Source organism: Chiloscyllium punctatum, chromosome 15 (genome assembly GCF_047496795.1).
Source record: "Chiloscyllium punctatum isolate Juve2018m chromosome 15, sChiPun1.3, whole genome shotgun sequence".
NCBI classification, from domain to species: domain Eukaryota; kingdom Metazoa; phylum Chordata; class Chondrichthyes; order Orectolobiformes; family Hemiscylliidae; genus Chiloscyllium; species Chiloscyllium punctatum.
Genome location: NC_092753.1, coordinates 16,470,863 through 16,485,826, shown reverse-complemented (window position 1 = coordinate 16,485,826; position 14,964 = coordinate 16,470,863). Strand labels below are relative to the sequence as shown.

The window sequence follows — 14,964 nt, the reverse complement described above, 5'->3', positions numbered from 1 at the left end:
TCCCCACCCTCACTCCTCCCACACCCTCTCCCCACACCGCCACCCCCACTCTCCCCGACCCCCCCCTCCCCCTCTCCCCCCCACCCTCTCCCCCCCCCCACCCCACCCCCTCTCCCCACACTCCCACCCACCACCCTCTCCCCACACCCACACCCTCACCCCCACACCCCCGACCCCCACCCACTCCCCACTCACCACCCCCACCCTCCCCCACACTCACACCCACCACCCTCGCCCCACAGCCACCCCACACCCGCGCCCCACACCCTCTCTCCCCTCACCCACGCCTCTCCCCACACCCACAGCCCCTCACCCTCTGCCCCACACTCACACCCACAGCCCTCTTCCCACACCCACACCCTCTCCCACAGCCCACGACCCTCTCCCACACCCACACTCTCTCCCCACACCCTCTCCACACCCTCTCCCGCCCACTCCACACCCTCACCCTCCCCACACTCAGGCCCCACCTCTCCCACACCCACTCCCTCTCCCCACACGCCACACCTCACCCGCTCCCCACACCCACACCCACACCCTCTTCCCACACCCACACCCTCTCCTCACACCCACTCCCACACCCTCTTCCCACACCCACACCCTCTCCGCCACAGCCACACCCTCTTCCACACCCACACTCTCTCCCCACACCCACCCCTCGCCTCTCCCCACACCCACACCCTCACGCCCTCTCCCCACACCGCACACCCACACCCTCTCCCCACACCCCACACCCTCTCCCCACACCCACACCCACACCCTCTCCCCACATCCACACCCTCTCCCCACACCCACAAATCCACACCAACACCCTCTCCCAACACTCACACCCACACCCACACACTCTCCCCACACTCTCCCCACACTCACACCCACACCTACACCCTCTGCCCACACCCACAACCGTCTCCCCACGACCCACACTCTCTCCCCACACGCCCACACCCTCTCGCCCACACCCACACACCCACACCCTCTCCCCACACCCACACCCACACCCCTCGCCCCACACGCACACCCTCTCCCCAAACCCACACCCACACCCTCGCCCCACACGCATACCCACACCCTCTCCCCCACAATCACACCCACACCCAGCACCCTCGCCCCACACTCACACCCACACCCGACACCCGCTCTCCCCACACTCACATCCCACTCCCTCTCCCCACACCCACAGCCCTCTCCCCACACTCACACCCACACCCTCTCCCACACTCTCACCCTCGCCCACACCCACACACTCTCCCCACACGCACACCCACACCCTCTCCCTATGACGCACACCCACACCCGCTCCCCACAGCCACACCCTCTGCCCACACCACACTCGCTCCCCACACCCACTCCCTCTCCCCACACCCACACCCGCACCCTCTCCCCACACGCACACCCACACCCGCGGCCCACACCAACACCCTCTCCCCACAGCCACAGCCCTCACCCTCTCCCCACACCCACACCCACACCCTCTGCCCACACCCACACCAGTCTCTCACACCCACACCCACACCCTCTCCCCACACCCACACCCCCACACCCACACCCGCGCCCCACACCCACACCCACACCCGCGCCCCACATCCACACCCTCGCCCCACACCCACAAATCCACACCAACACCCGCTCCCCACACCCACACCATGGCCCACACCCACTCCCTCGCGCCCACACCCACACCCTCACCCTCTCCCCACACCCACACCCGCTGCCCACACCCACACCCTCGCCCCACACCCACTCCATTCCCCACACCCACAAATCCACTCCCACACCCTCTCCCCACACCCACACCCTCGCCCCACACTCACAAATCCACACTCACACCCCCGCCCCACAACCACACCCTCCACCCACACCCACACATCCACACCCACACCCACACCCGCTCCCCACACCCACACCCGCTCCCCACACCCACACCCACACTCTCTCCCCACACCCACACAGCCACACCCACACCCACACTCGCGCCCCACACCCACACAGCCACACCCACACCCACACCCGCGCCCACACCCACACCCTCGCCCCACACCCACACCCACACATCCTAACCCACAAGCAAAACCACAACTGCGCCCCAGACGCACACCCACACCCTCGCCCCACACCCACACCCGCTCCACACACACCCACACCCGCGCCCCACACCCACACCCGCGCCCCACACCCACACCCGCTCCCCACACACCCACACTCGCGCCCCACACCCACACGCGCGCCCCACACCCACACCCGCGCCCCACACACCCACACCCTCTCCCCACACACCCACACCCGCGCCCCACACCCACACCCGCTCCCCACACACCCACACCCGCTCCCCACACACCCACACCCGCGCCCCACACCCACACCCGCGCTCCACACCCACACCCTCTGCCCACACGCTCACATCCACACCCGCTGCCCACACCCTCGCCCCACACGCCCACACCCGCTCCCCACACGCCCACACCCGCGCCCCACACCCACACCCTGCGCCCCACACTCACACCCACACGCGCTCCCCACACCCACACCCGCGCCCCACACACCCACACCCGCGCCCCACACGCACACCCGCGCCCCACACCCGCACGCACACCCGCTCCCCACACCAACACCCGCGCCCCACACGCACACCCACACCCTCTCCCCACACTCACACCCTCGCCCCACACCCACACCCTCGCCCCACACGCAGACCCACCACCCTCGCCGCACAATCACACCCACACCCACACCCACACCCGCGCCCACACTCACACCCACACCCACACCCTCTCCCACACTCACACCCACACCCTCTCCCCACACTCACACCCACACCCACACCCTCTCCCCACACTCACACCCACACCCGCTCCCCACACTCACACCCTCTCCCCACACTCACACTCACACCCACACCCTCTCGCCCACACTCTCCACCACACCCTCTCCCCACACCCTCTCCCACACTCTCACCCACACCCTCTCCCCACACTCACACCCTCACCCTCTCCCCACACTCTCACCCACACCCGCTCCCCACACTCTCACCCACACCCTCTCCCCACACTCGCACCCACACCCGCTCCCCACACTCACACCCACACTCTCTCCCCACACTCACTCCCTCGCCCCACACGCACACTCACACCCACTCCCACACCCTCTCCCACACTCTCACCCACACCCTCTCCCCACACTCGCACCCACACCCTCTCCCCACACGCTCACCCACACCCTCGCCCCACACGCACACCCACACTCTCTCCCCACACTCACTCCCTCTCCCCACACTCACACCCACACCCGCTCCCCACACTCACACGCACACCCACTCCCACACCCTCTCCCCACACCCACACCCACACCCTCTCCCCACACTCTCACCACACCCTCTCCCCACACTCTCACCCACACCCTCGCCCCACACTCTCACCCACACCCGCTCCCCACACGCACACTCACACCCACACCCGCTTCCCACACCCACTCCCTCTCCCCACACCCACACCCCAGACCCACACCCACACCCACACCCACACCCTCTCCCCACACGCACACCCTCTCTCCACACCCACACCCTCGCGCCACACCCACACCCACACCCACACCCACACCCTCTCCGCACACCCACACCCACACCCTCTCCCCACACCCACACCCACACCCACACCCTCTCCCCACACCCACACCCACACCCTCTCCCCACACCCACACCCACACCCACACCCACACCCTCTCCCCGCACCCACAAATCCACACCCACACCAGTCCCACACCCACAAATCCACACCCACACCCTCTCCCCACACTCACACCCCCGCCCCACACCCACACCCTCTCCCCACACCCACAGTCCTCCCCCACACCCACTCCTGCCCCACTCCCCCCATACCCACTTTCCCACACCCACACCCTCCCCTACAACCACACCCACACCCTCCCCACACCCACTCCTGCTCTCACCCCGTCCAGACCCCCCACACCCATGCCCCCACTCCCACACCCACCCCCACGCCCACGCCTTCCACATACACTCTCCACAGCCACAGCCACACCCACTCTCCCACACCCACACCCACTCCCCCACACCCACACCTACTCCCCCACACTCATTGCCCCCACACCCACATCCCCGCACCCATTTCCCACAACCACACCCACCCCCTCCACACCCACCCCCTCCACACACACTCTCCCACACCTACTTCTGCATAACCACACCCACACCCACTCCCCTACAACCACACCCATACCCACACCCTCCACATCCACACCCCCACACCCACACCCTCCACACTCACGCTCCCATACCCACTCCCCCATACCCACACCCACTCCCCCACACTCACACCCACTCCCCCACACCCACACCCATTCCCCACAACCACACCCACACCCACTCCCTCTACACCCACTCCCCCCACACCCACTACCCCACAACCACACCCACACCCAATCCCTCACACCAGCTCCCTCCACAACCACCCCCTCCACACACCTCCCACACCCACACCCCCATACCCACACCCACACCCACACCCATGTCCCCATAACCACGCCCACACGCACTCCCCGACAACCGCACCCACTCCCTCCACAGCCACTCTCCTACACCTACTCCCCCACACCCACGCCCACACCCACTCCCTCACATTCACTCCCACACCCACTCCCACACTCCCACACCCATACCCACACCCACTCCCCCCACACCCACAACCAGACCCCCATACCCACACCCATTCCCCTCACACGCACACCCACACACCAACCCACTCCCTCCACACTGACTCTCCTCCCCCATACCCACTCCCGCCCCCACTCCCTCCACACCCACTCCCACTCCCCCACATTCACACCCACACCCACACCCACTCACCCACAGTCACACCCACACCCACTCCCCCACATCCATACCCGTCTCCCACAACCGCTCCCACACCCACTCCCTCCACACACCCCACTCCCACTGCCCCACTCACACACCCGCCCCCACACCCACTCCCCCACTCCCACACCTGCACCCACTCCTTTCACACCCACTCCCCAACACCTCTCCAACAACCCCGTTCCCACACACCCACTCCGTCTCCCACAGCCCCTTCCCCACACACCCACTCCCCTCCCAACAACCCCTTCCCCACACACCCACTCCGGCTCCCACAGCCCCTTCCCCACACACCCACTCCCTCCCCAACAACCCCTTCCCCACACACCCACTCCGTCTCCCACAACCCCTTCCCCACACACCCACTCCCTCTCCCACAACCCCTTCCCCACACACCCACTCCCTCCCCAACAACCCCTTCCCCACACACCCACTCCCTCTCCCACAACCCCTTCCCCACACACCCACTCCCTCTCCCACAACCCCTCCCCCATACCCACTCTATCACCCTCCATGCCCACGTACTGCCTCCGGCCTCCCCGGCAACCTCTCCCTCCCCACTACCCTCCCATAGCCCCCTCACTCAACTTCCATGCACCCTCCCCCATACCCACGCCCTCTCCCCCCCATTCCCACCTACTGTCTCGTCCACAACGCCCTCCTCCCCGCTCCCCTCCAACACCACCTCGTACCTCACACCCAGTCCCCCTGCACCATGCCCACGCCCTCGTCTCCTTCCGCCCCACTACCCGCCCCATGCCACATCCACACCCACACCCACACATTCCAAACCCACAAGCAAAACCACAACTGCTCCCCACACTCACACCCACACCCGCTCCCCACACCCACACCCTCTCCACACACACCCACACCCTCTCCCCACACCCACACCCTCTTCCCACACTCACATCCACATCCTCTCCCCACACTCACACCCACACCCTCGTCCCACACTCACAGCCACATCCTCTGGCCCACACCCCCACCCTGCTCCCCACACCCACACCCACACATCCGCACCCACACCCGCACTCACACCCTCTCCCCACACCCACACCCTCTCCCCACACCCACACTCACACCCTCTCCCCACACTCACACCCTCTCCCCACACCCACACCCTCTCCCCACACCCACACTCACACCCTCTCCCCACACCCACACCCTCTCCCCACACCCACACTCACACCCTCTCCTCACACCCACACCCACACATCCGCACCCACACCCGCACTCACACCCTCTCCCCACACCCACACCCTCTCCCCACACCCACACTCACACCCTCTCCCCACACCCATACCGTCTCCCCACACACTCTCCCCATACCCACATCCTCTCCCCACACACACACCCTCACATCCACACCCTCTCCCCACACCCACACCCACAAATCCAACCTACACCCTCTCCCCACACCCACACATCTACACCCACACCCTCTCCCCACACCCACACCCACATCCTCTCCCCACATCCACACCCTATCCCCACACCCACAAACTCTCCCGACACCCACACCCTCTCCCCACACCCACACCCACACCCAAACCCTCTCCCCACACCCACACCCACAAATCCACACCCACACCCACACCCACTCCCCATACTCACATCCCCCCCCACAATCACACCCACACCCACTCCCGCCACACCCAATCCCCCACAACCGCACTCACACCCACTCCCTCTACACCCACTCCCTCCACACACACTCTCCCACACCCACACCCACTCCCCACACCTACACCCACTCCCTCCACTCCCACACCCACACCCACACTCTCCACACCCACTCCCTCCACACCCACACCCAGTCCCTCCACTCCCACACCCACACCCACACTCTCCACACCCACTCCCTCCACACCCACACCCACTCCCCCACAACCACACCCACTCCCTCCACACCAACTCCCCCACACCCACACCCAGACCCCCATACCCACACCCACCTCCCCCAACACCCACACACCCATACCCACGCCCACACCCACACACTCCACACCCACACCCACTCCTGCTGCCACTCCCTCCACTACCCCCACACCCACACACCCACACTCATACCCACACCAACTCCCCCCACACCAACACCAACACTCAGACCCCCATACCCACAGCCACTCCCCCCACACCCACACCAACACCAACACTCAGACCCCCATACCCACACCCACTCCCCCCACACCCACACCAACACCAACACTCAGACCCCCATACCCACACCCACTTCCCCCAACACCCACACACCCATACCCACACCCACACCCACTCCTGCTGCCACTCCCTCCACACCCCCCACACCCACACCTACTCCCTCCACACCCACTCCCACACCCACACCCACTCCCCATACCCACACCCACACACTCCACACCCACACCCAATCCTGCTGCCACTCCCTCCACACCCCCCACACCCACACCTACTCCCTCCACACCCACTCCCACACCCACACCCACTCCCCATACCCACACCCACCCTCCCACACCCACATCCACTCCCCCACACCCACTCCCCCATACCCACACCCACTCCCCTACAACCGCACCCACTCCCTCCACATCCACTCTCCTACACCTACTCCCCCACACCCACGCCCACACCCACTCCCTCCACACCAACTGCCTCCACACCCACCCTCACTCCCGCTGCCACTCCCTCCACATCCCCCACACACACACCCACACTCATTCCCCCACATTCACACCCACACCCACTCCCCACACCCACACCCATTCCTCCACACCCACTCCCCCACACCCACACCCACACCCTCCACACCCACTCCCCCACACCCACACCCTCCACACCCACTCCCCCACACCCACACCCACTTCACATCCACACCCACACCCCCATACCCTCATCCACACCCACACCCCCACACCCACACACCCACATCCACACCCACACAGCCACACCCACACCCCTCCCCCATGCCCACACTCACACCCACACACTCACACCCACACTCACACCCACACCCACTCCCTCACACCCATACCCACACCAACTCCCCCCACACCCACAACCAGACCCCCATACCCACACCCATTCCCCTCACACGCACACCCACACACCAACCCACTACCTCCACACTGACTCTCCTCCCCCATACCCACTCCCACTCCCACTCCGTCCACACCCTCTCCCACTCCCCCACATTCACACCCACACCCACTCCCCCACATCCATACCCTTCTCCCACAACCGCTCCCACACCCACTCCCTCCACACACCCCACTCCCACTCCCCCACTCCCACACCCGCACCCCCACCCACTCCCCCACTCTCACACCTGCACCCACACCCACTCTCCCACACTCCCACACCCACACCCACACCCACTCCTTCCACACCCACTCCCCAACACCCACACCCACTCCTGCTCCCTCCACAGCCCCCACACCCACACCCCCATATTCACAACCACACCCATGCCCTCCACACCCACACACACACCCCCACACCCACACCCACTCCCCCACATCCACTTCACCACAACCACACCCACACCCACTCCCTCCACAGCCACACCCACTCCCCCACTCCCACACCCGCACCCACACACACACCCCCATGCCCACACCCACTCCCTTCACACCCACTCTCCCACAACCACACCCACTCCCCCACACCCACACTCATTCCCCCACACCCACTTCCACTCCCCCACACCCACACCCACTTCACCACAACCACACCCACACACACTCCCTCCACACCTACTCCCCCTTACCCACACCTGCACCCTCCACACCCACACCCACCCGACACATAACCCCCTCTACCCCCACACCAACACCTCCTCCACCACACAAAACACACCGTCCCCACACACTCACTTGCCCTCCCCCAATTCCCCCGTGCACACTCCCCCTTCCACACAATCCCTCCCCCACCCCACACTCACTGTCATTTCCCCATACTTCCCCTCCTCCACACTTCCCTCTCGCACACTCACTGTCTCTCCCAAACACTCCCCCTTCCCCACAGTCACAGCCCTTTTCCCACACTCTCTGTCTCTGTCCTTCCCTCACACTCACAACCCCTTACCCACACTCACTGCCGTTCCCCCACACCCCCCTTCCCACACTCACTCCCCCACCATCACAAAAAACCCCACTCCCCACACAATCACTGCCCCACCTCCACACTCACTCCCCCCCACACTCACTCCCCCTCCCTACAAATGCACTTCTCTCAGTGCCATCCCCTCTCCCATAATCCCTCCTCCACATACCCACTCCCTCTCCCACAACCCATTCCACACACACCCACTCCCTCTCCCACAGCCCCTTCCCCACACACCCACTCCCTCTCCCACAGCCCCTTCCCCACACACCCACTCCCTCTCCCACAGCCCCTTCCCCACACACCCACTCCCTCTCCCACAGCCCCTTCCCCACATACCCACACCCTCTCCCACAGCCCCTTCCCCACGCACCCACTCCCTCTCCCACAGCCCCTTCCCCACACACCCACTCCCTCTCCCACAGCCCCTTCCCCACACACCCACTCCCTCTCCCACAGCCCCTTCCCCACACACCCACTCCCTCTCCCACAGCCCCTTCCCCACACACCCACTCCCTCTCCCACAGCCCCTTCCCCACGCACCCACTCCCTCTCCCACAGCCCCTTCCCCACGCACCCACTCCCTCTCCCACAGCCCCTTCCCCACACACCCACTCCCTCCCCAACAACCCCTTCCCCACACACCCACTCCCTCTCCCGCAACCCCTTCCCCACACACCCATTCCCACACCCACAGCCCCTTCCCTAAACACCCACTCCCTCCCCAACAACCCCTTCCCCACACACCCACTCCCTCTCCCACAGACCCTTCCCCACACACCCACTCCCTCTCCCACAGTCCCTCCTCCACACACCCACTCGCTCTCCCACTTCCACAGACCCTTCCCAACACACCCACTCCCTCTCCAACAACCCCTCCTCCACACACCCACTCCCTCTCCCACAGACCCTTCCCCACGCACCCACTCCCTCTCCCACAGCCCCTTCCCCACGCACCCACTCCCTCTCCCACAGCCCCTTCCCCACATACCCACTCCCTCTCCCACAGACCCTTCCCCACACACCCACTCCCTCTCCCACAGCCCCTTCCCCACGCACCCACTCCCTCTCCAACAACCCCTTCCTCACACACCCACTCCCTCTCCCACAGCCCCTTCCCCACGCACCCACTCCCTCTCCAACAACCCCTTCCTCACACACCCACTCCCTCTCCCACAGACCCTTCCCCACACACCCACTCCTTCCCCCTCAACCCCTTCCCCACACACCCACTCCCTCTCCCACAGCCCCTTCCCCACACACCCACTCCCTCTCCCACAATCCCTCCTCCACACACCCACTCCCTCTCCCACAACCCCTCCCCCATACCCACTCTCTCACCCTCCATGCCCACGTACTGCCTCTCTTGCAACCCGTCCCTCCCCACTACCCTCCCCATATCCCCCTCACACCACTTCCATTCACCCTCCCCCATACCCACTCCCTCTCCCCCCCATTCCCACCTACTGTCTCTTCCACAACGCCTCCCTCCCCACTACACTCCCCACACACCCTCTCACTCCACTCCCATTTCTCCTCACCCATACCCACTCCCTCTCCTCCTATGACCGCCCTCCTCCCCGCTCCCCTCCCACACCACCTCTTACCTCACACCCATTCCCCCTGCACCATGCCCACTCCCTCTCTCCTTCCTCCCCATACCCCCTCTCACCCCACGCCCCCTTCTCACCCCACACCCATTCCCCCAGCCCATACCCACGATGGCACACTCACTCCCTCCACCCCCTCACACCCATGCCCCACCCTCACCCACACTCACCACCCACCCTCATCTGCAAATACTCCCAGAAGTTTCAAATAATTCTGCAGTTTCCCGCCTCAGTCACTGACCTTCTGGTATTCCTCTGGAGGTAAGACACCAGAGCCTTTATCCTGAAGCATCTGGAGCTGCAGTTTGATTCGTTTGTCCTTTATCTCACTGATGGGAAACTTACTTGCTTCGTCCGAGGCGTTTTGGTAAAATGTGGACCACACCCCACTGGCTATGTTCTAGACAAACAGTGCAGGAAGGTTTGATCAGAATTTTAGACAACACGATTTGCTCATGGATTCATGTGCTGTAGTACATAACCCCCCCTTCCCACACATAACCCCCCTCCCCCACACATAACCCCCCTTCCCACACATAACCCCCCTCCCCCACACATAACCCCCCTCCCCCACACATAACCCCCACTTCCCACACATAACCCCCACTTCCCACACATAACCCCCCGTCCCACACATAACCCCCCCTTCCCACACATAACCCCCCTCCCCCACACATAACCCCCCGTCCCACACATAACCCCCCCTTCCCACACATAACCCCCCTCCCCCACACATAACCCCCCTTCCCACACATAACCCCCCCTTCCCACACATAACCCCCCTCCCCCACATATAACCTCCCTTCCCACACATAACCCCCACTTCCGATACATAACCCCCCTTCCCACACATAATCCCCCTCCCCCACACATAACCCCCACTTCCCACACATAACCCTCCGTCCCACACATAACCCCCACTTCCCACACACCCACTCCCCTCCCCCACACATAACCCCCCTCCCCACACATAACCCCCACTTCCCACACACCCACTCCACTCCCCCACACATAACCCCCCTCCCCACACATAACTCCCCCCTTCCCACACATAATCCCCCCCTTCCCACACAAAATCCCCCCTTCCCACACATAACCCCCCTCCCCACACACCCACTCCCCTCCCCCACACATAATCCCCCTCCCCACACACCCACTCCCCTCCACCACACATAACCCCCCTCCCCACACACCCACTCCCCCTCCCCCACACCTACCCCCCTCCCACACACCCACTCTCCTCCCCAACACATAACCCCCCTCACACACCCACTCCCCCTCCGCCACACATAACCCCCCCCTCCCCACACACCCACTCCCCTCCCCCACACATAACCCCATCTCCTCACACACCCACTCCCCCTCCCCACACATAACCGCCCCTTCCCTACACACCCACTCCCCTTCCCCACACATAACCCCCCTCCCCACACATAACCCCCCCCTTCCCACACACAACCCCACTCCCCACACACCCACTCCCCCTCTCCCACACATAACCCCATCTCCTCACACACCCACTCCCCTTCCCCACACATAACACCTTCTCCCCACACACCCACTCTCTCTGCCCCACACCCACTCCGCCTTCCCCACACACCGACTGCCCCTCCCCCACACACGACCCCCCTCCCCACACACCCACTCCCCGTCCCCCCCACATAACCCCCTCTCCCCACACACCCACACCTCTCCCCCACACATAACCGCCCCCTCCCTACACACCCACTTCCTTTCCCCACACATAACACCCTCTCCCTCACACCCACTCCCTCTCCCCCACACCCACTCTGCCTCCACCACACCGACTCCCCCTCCCCCACACACCGACTCCCCCTCCCCCACACACAAACACCCTCCCCACACACCGACTCCCTCTCCCCCACACATAACTCCCTCTCCCCACACACCCACACCCCCTCCCCCACACATTACCGCCCCCTCCCTACACACCCACTCCCCTTCCCCACACATAACACCCTCTCCCTCACACCCAACACCCTCTCCCTCACACCCACTCCCTCTCCCCCACACCTACTCCGCCTCCCCCACACCAACTCCCCCTCCCCCACACACCGACTCCCCCTCCCCCACACACAACCCCACTCCCCACACACCCACTCCCCGTCCCCCACACATAACCCCCTCTCCCCACACACCCACACCCCCTCCCCCACACATAACCGCCCCCTCCCTACACACCCACTCCCCTTCCCCACACATATTCCCCCTCCCCACACACCCAATCCCCCTTCCCCACACACCCAATCCCCCTTCCCCACACATAACCCCCTCTCCCCACACACCCACTCCCCCTCCCCCACACATAACCCCCTCTCCCCACACACCCACACCCCCTCCCCCACACATAACCGCCCCCTCCCTACACACCCACTCCCCTTCCCCACACATATTCCCCCTCCCCACACACCCAATCCCCCTTCCCCACACACCCAATCCCCCTTCCCCACACACCCAATCCCCCTTCCCCACACATAACCCCCTCTCCCCACACACCCACTCCCCCTCCCCCACACATAACCCCCTCTCCCCACACACCCACTCCCCCTCCCCCACACATAACCCCCTCTCCCCACACACCCACTTCCCTCCCCCACACATATCCCCCTCTCCCCACACACCCACACCCCTCCCCCACACATAACCTCCTCCCCCACACCCACTACCCCTCCCCCACACATAACTCCCCCCTCCCCACACACCCACTCACCCTCCCCCACACATAAGCCCCCTCCCCACATACCCACTCCCCCTCCCTCATATACCCACTCCCTCTTCCCCATACTCAGCCACAATGTACCACTGTCAGTAGCCTCATATACTGTTAGTCCATGTTCTTTCTGTTATAGTGTCAAGGAGTCCTACAGCACAGAGAGGCCCTTTGACTCAAACTGTTCCATACTGACCAATATGTCCACCCACGCTAACCCCATTTCCCTGCACTTGGCCCAGAACCTTCTAATCCTTTCCTACCATGTTTTTGTCCAAATTCCTTTTAAATGTTGTTAATGTACCCACCTCAACCACTTCCGCTGGCAGCTCATTCCATATGTGTACCACCCTCTGTGTAAAATCGTTGCCCCTCAGATTCCCTTTAATTCTTTCCCCCCTAACGTTAAACTGATGCCCTCTGTTGCACAACAGCAACTTGCCTTTATATAACACCTTGACACCGTAAAATCTATGGGGGTGTAATTCAAACAAACTTAAATGTAAAACAAAACACTGGATTCAAAACAGTGTTGAAGAAACTCAGCACATCTAAGAGCATCTCTGGAGAGAGAGGAACAGAATCTGTACTCCAATTCTTCAGAACTGAGTTCAGACTTCCGTTCTGAAGCAGTGTCATACTGGATTCATCATGGTCACTCTGTTTTTCCCTCTCTCCGCAGATGCTGCCTTACCTGCTGAGTTTCTCCAGCACTTGCTGTGTCCGCTTCAGATTTCCAGTATCGACAGTATTTTGCTTTTTAAAGAAACTGTGCGTTAGCGACGGACCATTTGTTGGAAGGGGCAGGACCTTAAAGAGAATCTTGAAGAAGAACCAAAGGGCAAGAGATGGAAGGATTGAGGAATAGGATTGTAGACTTTCGGAACCCGACTTGGAAAAGCACAGGGATCTCAGGAAGGTACGGGCTGGAGGACATTACAGATCAAAGGAGCGAGAAGGTTCTGGATGGACTAGAGTGTCTAAAAATTGAGATGTTGCTTGGTTGGAACCCAATGTAAGTCATGGAGAGCACAATTTGCTGTGGACTGGATAACAGCAGAGTTTTTAATGAGCTGAAGTTTAGAATGAATGTGTAAGAACATCCCGGACTATTGGAATAGTCCAGTTTTCCAGAGTGTGGAGGACGAGCAGTTGACCTAAGTCTGGGGTGGGGTTGGGTAAGGCTGTAGAGTTGGTTTGGGTGCTACAGCAGAAATAGGCACAGATGTTTGTCTTTTGTTTTTATTCCCTGCTGGGACATGGGTGTTGTTGGCTGGTCAGCATTTATTTGCTGTCCCGAGCTGCCCTTGACCTTGCTGTGCTGTCAGTTGCGAGTCAACCACGTCGCTGTGGGTCTGGAGTCACGTGTAAGCCAGACAAGGTAAGGATGGCAGTTTCCTTCCCTGTAAAATATTAATGAACCAGATGGGTCTTTTTTTTTTCCCCCTGACAGTTGACAGTGGTTTCATGATCATCAGTGGATTCCTAATTCCAGACTATTTTTGAACTCAAGTTGCACCATCTGCCATGGCAGGATTTGACTCTTGTGTCCTCAGAGCATTAGCTGAGTTTCTGGATCAATCATCTGGCGAGAATAACACTTGGCCATCTCCTCCCCTTCATCAAATAGGAAGCTGATGAGTTTGGGTCAACTTCAGGAAGAGAGAATCGAG

At 62.6% G+C, this 14,964-nt stretch overlaps 1 protein-coding gene across 2 annotated transcripts in view; it reads right to left on the bottom strand.

Annotated features, from left to right (window-relative positions):
- Positions 1–14,964, bottom strand: part of ace2 (angiotensin I converting enzyme 2) — a 92,415-nt gene that overhangs the window by 49,140 nt on the left and 28,311 nt on the right. For both annotated transcript variants that reach the window (XM_072584723.1, XM_072584724.1), the window contains exon 3: positions 10,802–10,960. In XM_072584723.1, the coding sequence (XP_072440824.1) occupies positions 10,802–10,960 (159 nt within the window). The remainder of the gene's footprint in view (positions 1–10,801; positions 10,961–14,964) is intronic.